This window comes from Oncorhynchus mykiss, chromosome 18 (assembly GCF_013265735.2).
Source record: "Oncorhynchus mykiss isolate Arlee chromosome 18, USDA_OmykA_1.1, whole genome shotgun sequence".
Lineage (NCBI taxonomy): Eukaryota > Metazoa > Chordata > Actinopteri > Salmoniformes > Salmonidae > Oncorhynchus > Oncorhynchus mykiss.
Window position 1 is genome coordinate 17645171 of NC_048582.1, and position 8735 is coordinate 17653905.

The 8735-nt window shown below is 40.8% G+C and overlaps 1 protein-coding gene across 2 annotated transcripts in view; it reads right to left on the reverse strand.

The window, feature by feature from the left end:
- The window catches only part of LOC110528763 (ephrin-A2-like), a 30564-nt gene that overhangs the window by 3804 nt on the left and 18025 nt on the right, over positions 1-8735 (reverse strand). For both annotated transcript variants that reach the window (XM_036952082.1, XM_036952081.1), the window contains one exon: positions 571-863. In XM_036952082.1, the coding sequence (XP_036807977.1) occupies positions 571-863 (293 nt within the window). The remainder of the gene's footprint in view (positions 1-570; positions 864-8735) is intronic.

An 8735-nucleotide genomic window follows, 5' to 3' on the forward strand; every position in this document is an offset into this window, starting at 1 on the left:
AACCATGACCCTTCCTCTGCCCTCCCTCCCTCTACCTTTCTCTCGTTCCTCCTCTTCTCTCTCTCCTCGTAGCAGTAGTAATACATATACTAGTAGTTGTACTGTAGCAATAAGAGGAGTAAATCCTAACTTACATTGAAGTAAAAAATTGTACTTTGTCATGCATTCATGTCAAATTTGACTTAAATGGACGTTTCGACTCACCCCATAATATGTTGTTGTTGTACTGCAGTACTACGACATATTTCTCACATTTATAGTAGTAGTACTGTAGTAGTACAAGATATTACACACATTTATAGTAGTAGTACTGTAGTAGTATAATATATTACTCACATTTATAGTAGTATTACTGTAGAAGTACAATATATTACTGTAGTAGTACAAGATATTACAAGATATTACTCACATGTATAGTGGTAGTACTGCAGTAGTATGACATATTTCTCCTATTTATAGTGGTAGTACTGTAGTAGTACAAGATATTACTCAAATTTATAGTAGTAGTACTGTAGTAAAAGATATTGCTCACATATTAGTTATATTTTAGTGTTATGACATATTACGCACAGATATAGTAGTATTCGTGTCCTGGCCTGAACTCGAAGCCCAGGGAGAAAGGCGTAAACAGCTGGAACTTTTCTGAGAAGCGCAGGGGACCGTCAGGACCGGTAGGACGGTTGCACTCCCAGCGTTTGAACCCCCTCATCCTGTGTTGACAGGAGGTGTACCCCTCATGGTTGACCATGAACAGGATATAGCGTTCCATTCGACCGTGAGCCGGAGGGCCGTTGGTGTAGAATGGACAGTAGATGTCGAGGTAGTCATTTATATTGACCGCAACCCTGTAGTCATGGTGGAACCTAGACCGCAACACAACAACATGGTTAAAACACTGCCACAACACAACCTCAACAAAACCACAGGGTTAGGATGGATTTACACTGCTTTCTCTTTCCATCTAGCGGTCCCTCTCTGTCTCTGTCTCTCTCTCTCTCTCTCTCTCTCTCTCTCTCTCTCTCCCTCTCTCTCTCTCTCCTTGCTTCTGTTTCTCCCTCTCTCCCATTCCTCATCTCTATCTCCCACTCCTCATATCTCTCTCCAACTCCCTGTCCTCAACCATCTATATCCTCTCTCCCCTCAAATCTCACCTCTCTCCCCCATCTGTTGTCTGTCTGTAAGCATTAATCAGAGTGCTCAACCACCGTGACCAAGCGGATACACACACACACACACACACACATTACACAAAGATACAAACGCATGCGCACAACTCTTTCTATCTTCTTTCTATTTAATAATGAGGCCAGTGTGACATTGGGCAAAACATTTCTAAATGGTTTGAAACAAGATAAAAAAGGATTTTCATGCTGTTCCACATGTGTACCTCGAGGAACAAAAGGGAATAGATGCAAAGTAGCCCATTACTCCACATATACAACAACACAGGACTAGGACTATACATCCTGTAAGTAGCCCATTACTCCACCTATACAACAACACAGGACTAGGACTATACATCCTGTAAGTAGCCCATTACTCCACCTATAAAACAACACAGGACTAGGACTATACATCCTGTAAGTAGCCCATTAATCCACCTATACAACAACACAGGACTAGGACTATACATCCTGTAAGTAGCCCATTACTCCACCTATACAACAACACAGGACTAGGACTATACATCCTGTAAGTAGCCCATTACTCCACCTATACAACAACACAGGACTAGGACTATACATCCTGTAAGTAGCCCATTACTCCACCTATACAACAACACAGGACTAGGACTATACATCCTTTAAGTAGCCCATTACTCCACCTATACAACAACACAGGACTAGGACTATACATCCTGTAAGTAGCCCATTACTCCACCTATACAACAACACAGGACTAGGACTATACATCCTGTAAGTAGCCCATTACTCCACCTATACAACAACACAGGACTAGGACTATACATCCTTTAAGTAGCCCATTACTCCACCTATACAACAACACAGGACTAGGACTATACATCCTGTAAGTAGCCCATTACTCCACCTATACAACAACACAGGACTAGGACTATACATCCTGTAAGTAGCCCATTACTCTACCTATACAACAACACAGGACTAGGACTATACATCCTGTAAGTAGCCCATTACTCCACCTATACAACAACACAGGACTAGGACTATATATCCTGTAAGTAGCCCATTACTCCACCTATACAACAACACAGGACTAGGACTATACATCCTGTAAGTAGCCCATTACTCTACCTATACAACAACACAGGACTAGGACTATACATCCTTTAAGTAGCCCATTACTCCACCTATACAACAACACAGGACTAGGACTAAACATCCTGTAAGTAGCCCATTACTCCACCTATACAACAACACAGGACTAGGACTATACATCCTTTAAGTAGGGTTCATACAGGCAAAGTATCCCATTACTCCACCTATAAAACAACACAGGACTAGGACTATACATCCTTTAAGTAGCCCATTACTCCACCTATACAACAACACAGGACTAGGACTATACATCCTGTAAGTAGCCCATTACTCCACCTATACAACAACACAGGACTAGGACTATACATCCTGTAAGTAGCCCATTACTCCACCTATACAACAACACAGGACTAGGACTATACATCCTGTAAGTAGCCCATTACTCCACCTATACAACAACACAGGACTAGGACTATACATCCTGTAAGTAGCCCATTACTCCACCTATACAACAACACAGGACTAGGACTATACATCCTGTAAGTAGCCCATTACTCCACCTATACAACAACACAGGACTAGGACTATACATCCTGTAAGTAGCCCATTACTCCACCTATACAACAACACAGGACTAGGACTATACATCCTGTAAGTAGCTCATTACTCCACCTATACAACAACACAGGACTAGGACTATACATCCTGTAAGTAGCCCATTACTCCACCTATAAACAACACAGGACTAGGACTATACATCCTTTAAGTAGCCCATTACTCCACCTATACAACAACACAGGACTAGGACTATACATCCTGTAAGTAGCCCATTACTCCACCTATACAACAACACAGGGCTAGGACTATACATCCTGTAAGTAGCCCATTACTCCACCTATACAACAACACAGGACTAGGACTATACATCCTGTAAGTAGCCCATTACTCCACCTATAAACAACACAGGACTAGGACTATACATCCTTTAAGTAGCCCATTACTCCACCTATAAACAACACAGGACTAGGACTATACATCCTGTAAGTAGCCCATTACTCCACCTATACAACAACACAGGACTAGGACTATACATCCTGTAAGTAGCCCATTACTCCACCTATACAACAACACAGGACTAGGACTATACATCCTTTAAGTAGCCCATTACTCCACCTATACAACAACACAGGACTAGGACTATACATCCTGTAAGTAGCCCATTACTCCACCTATAAACAACACAGGACTAGGACTATACATCCTGTAAGTAGCCCATTACTCTACCTATACAACAACACAGGACTAGGACTATACATCCTGTAAGTAGCCCATTACTCCACCTATACAACAACACAGGACTAGGACTATACATCCTGTAAGTAGCCCATTACTCCACCTATACAACAACACAGGACTAGGACTATACATCCTTTAAGTAGCCCATTACTCCACCTATACAACAACACAGGACTAGGACTATACATCCTTTAAGTAGCCCATTACTCCACCTATACAACAACACAGGACTAGGACTATACATCCTGTAAGTAGCCCATTACTCTACCTATACAACAACACAGGACTAGGACTATACATCCTTTAAGTAGCCCATTACTCCACCTATACAACAACACAGGACTAGGACTATACATCCTGTAAGTAGCCCATTACTCCACCTATACAACAACACAGGACTAGGACTATACATCCTTTAAGTAGGGTTCATACAGGCAAAGTATCCCATTACTCCACCTATAAAACAACACAGGACTAGGACTATACATCCTTTAAGTAGCCCATTACTCCACCTATACAACAACACAGGACTAGGACTATACATCCTGTAAGTAGCCCATTACTCCACCTATACAACAACACAGGACTAGGACTATACATCCTGTAAGTAGCCCATTACTCCACCTATACAACAACACAGGACTAGGACTATACATCCTGTAAGTAGCCCATTACTCCACCTATACAACAACACAGGACTAGGACTATACATCCTGTAAGTAGCCCATTACTCCACCTATACAACAACACAGGACTAGGACTATACATCCTGTAAGTAGCCCATTACTCCACCTATACAACAACACAGGACTAGGACTATACATCCTGTAAGTAGCCCATTACTCCACCTATACAACAACACAGGACTAGGACTATACATCCTGTAAGTAGCTCATTACTCCACCTATACAACAACACAGGACTAGGACTATACATCCTGTAAGTAGCCCATTACTCCACCTATAAACAACACAGGACTAGGACTATACATCCTTTAAGTAGCCCATTACTCCACCTATACAACAACACAGGACTAGGACTATACATCCTGTAAGTAGCCCATTACTCCACCTATAAACAACACAGGACTAGGACTATACATCCTTTAAGTAGCCCATTACTCCACCTATAAACAACACAGGACTAGGACTATACATCCTGTAAGTAGCCCATTACTCCACCTATACAACAACACAGGACTAGGACTATACATCCTGTAAGTAGCCCATTACTCCACCTATACAACAACACAGGACTAGGACTATACATCCTTTAAGTAGCCCATTACTCCACCTATACAACAACACAGGACTAGGACTATACATCCTGTAAGTAGCCCATTACTCCACCTATAAACAACACAGGACTAGGACTATACATCCTGTAAGTAGCCCATTACTCTACCTATACAACAACACAGGACTAGGACTATACATCCTGTAAGTAGCCCATTACTCCACCTATACAACAACACAGGACTAGGACTATACATCCTGTAAGTAGCCCATTACTCCACCTATACAACAACACAGGACTAGGACTATACATCCTTTAAGTAGCCCATTACTCCACCTATACAACAACACAGGACTAGGACTATACATCCTGTAAGTAGCCCATTACTCTACCTATACAACAACACAGGACTAGGACTATACATCCTTTAAGTAGCCCATTACTCCACCTATACAACAACACAGGACTAGGACTATACATCCTGTAAGTAGCCCATTACTCCACCTATAAACAACACAGGACTAGGACTATACATCCTGTAAGTAGCCCATTACTCCACCTATACAACAACACAGGACTAGGACTATACATCCTGTAAGTAGCCCATTACTCCACCTATACAACAACACAGGACTAGGACTATACATCCTTTAAGTAGCCCATTACTCCACCTATACAACAACACAGGACTAGGACTATACATCCTTTAAGTAGCCCATTACTCCACCTATACAACAACACAGGACTAGGACTATACATCCTGTAAGTAGCCCATTACTCTACCTATACAACAACACAGGACTAGGACTATACATCCTTTAAGTAGCCCATTACTCCACCTATACAACAACACAGGACTAGGACTATACATCCTGTAAGTAGCCCATTACTCCACCTATACAACAACACAGGACTAGGACTATACATCCTTTAAGTAGGGTTCATACAGGCAAAGTATCCCATTACTCCACCTATAAAACAACACAGGACTAGGACTATACATCCTTTAAGTAGCCCATTACTCCACCTATACAACAACACAGGACTAGGACTATACATCCTTTAAGTAGCCCATTACTCCACCTATACAACAACACAGGACTAGGACTATACATCCTGTAAGTAGCCCATTACTCCACCTGTACAACAACACAGGACTAGGACTATACATCCTGTAAGTAGCCCATTACTCCACCTATACAACAACACAGGACTAGGACTATACATCCTGTAAGTAGCCCATTACTCCACCTATACAACAACACAGGACTAGGACTATACATCCTGTAAGTAGCCCATTACTCCACCTATACAACAACACAGGACTAGGACTATACATCCTGTAAGTAGCCCATTACTCCACCTATACAACAACACAGGACTAGGACTATACATCCTGTAAGTAGCCCATTACTCCACCTATACAACAACACAGGACTAGGACTATACATCCTGTAAGTAGCTCATTACTCCACCTATACAACAACACAGGACTAGGACTATACATCCTGTAAGTAGCCCATTACTCCACCTATAAACAACACAGGACTAGGACTATACATCCTTTAAGTAGCCCATTACTCCACCTATACAACAACACAGGACTAGGACTATACATCCTGTAAGTAGCCCATTACTCCACCTATACAACAACACAGGGCTAGGACTATACATCCTGTAAGTAGCCCATTACTCCACCTATACAACAACACAGGACTAGGACTATACATCCTGTAAGTAGCCCATTACTCCACCTATAAACAACACAGGACTAGGACTATACATCCTTTAAGTAGCCCATTACTCCACCTATAAACAACACAGGACTAGGACTATACATCCTGTAAGTAGCCCATTACTCCACCTATACAACAACACAGGACTAGGACTATACATCCTGTAAGTAGCCCATTACTCCACCTATACAACAACACAGGACTAGGACTATACATCCTTTAAGTAGCCCATTACTCCACCTATACAACAACACAGGACTAGGACTATACATCCTGTAAGTAGCCCATTACTCCACCTATAAACAACACAGGACTAGGACTATACATCCTGTAAGTAGCCCATTACTCTACCTATACAACAACACAGGACTAGGACTATACATCCTGTAAGTAGCCCATTACTCCACCTATACAACAACACAGGACTAGGACTATACATCCTGTAAGTAGCCCATTACTCCACCTATACAACAACACAGGACTAGGACTATACATCCTTTAAGTAGCCCATTACTCCACCTATACAACAACACAGGACTAGGACTATACATCCTTTAAGTAGCCCATTACTCCACCTATACAACAACACAGGACTAGGACTATACATCCTTTAAGTAGCCCATTACTCCACCTATACAACAACACAGGACTAGGACTATACATCCTTTAAGTAGGGTTCATACAGACAAGACTAATTCAAGGACGTTCAGGGACGCTTTCAAGCACTATTGTCCTTTTCAAGGATCTCAACAATGTTAAATAATTGTATCATTTATGTAATTGTACATGTAGGGTCTAATATAGAACCCCCATCCACCCAAATAGCATGCAAAAAGTGCAAAAGAAAAAGTAGGTCATTCATTACCACTTTAAGAAAAATGTTTTTTTTTTAGGCCTTGATATTCTAATTATTATTATTACGTTCTAAAAGATGTGAGAGTAATGTGGACATTGCCTGACTAAATAGATTGGATGCATACATGGCGATTTTTCATTAGATGTTGTCATCCTCATAACAACCGCACGTGATTTTATGGCAACATAGTTGGGTCAGGAATCAAACGAAAGTGGCAAAAAAGAAACATAAAAAATCAAATCACAGATAATTATATGGGAGCAGGAGAACTTATAAATTGGCAACAATAATTAGAAGGAATTTTCAAGCACCAAATTGAGGAAATGTCAGGTTTTCAACACACGGTAGGCATATTCTAGTACTTGAATTTCTGAGCTCCAAATTCATGTTCATGTGGGCTACTTCAAGCCCCTTGTCGTTTAAAATGGCAGGTGTAACATGGAAAATAAAATGGATTTGTCATGTTACTTCATTACCAGATCATGTTGTGAATAAGCTCACTAGGCTATGTAATTTGTCGTCATTATATCCAGAATAATTCATAGGAAGAGTGTTGGGTGTTGTGCAATAGTCTATTTTACACAATTGCACACAGCTAGACTCAGGAATGAGACACCAAAATATTCTGGACATACAGTACCAGTCAAAGGTTTGGACAGGTTTGGACACCTACTCATTGGACACCTACTCACTGGACACCTACTCATTGGACACCTACTCATTGGACACCTACTCATTGGACACCTACTCATTGGACACCTACTCAAATAAAAGGGGTTTTATTTTATTTTGACTATTTTCTACATTGTAGAATAATAGTAGTGAAGACATCAAAACTATGAAACAACACACATGGAATCATGTAGTAACCCAAAAAGTGTTAAACGAATCAAAATATATTTTATATTTGAGATTCTTCAAAGTAGTCAACCTTTGCCTTGATGACAGCTTTGCAAGCTCTTGGCCTTGTAGTGTATGATCCCCCCTTATACTGTATCTTAATGTAATGACATGAAAAAAATGTGGCTGATTATTATCAATGACTTGTTAACAAGTTGTCCAGTATAAACACACACAGACATCAAGCGACGCCCATAGTGTAGCAGCTCTGTTCCACTCTTTCCGTTTTCAACCTTGAGAATGAAAACCAATAGTAAAATGGGAAGATCTACACACATAGCTGGCCGGTCAAAAAAAATGCAACTCTCTAGCCTCATTGGGTTTCAAATAATCATACTTTTATTTTGTTGATTTACTACCATTTATGTTCTTGACATTGCGAGATATTAACTGGTGGAGATGTAGCAGTAATCTGAATAAGGGATGGATTCAATCCAGTCGTGCATTACAGGCACATTGCTCAATTGGAAATGA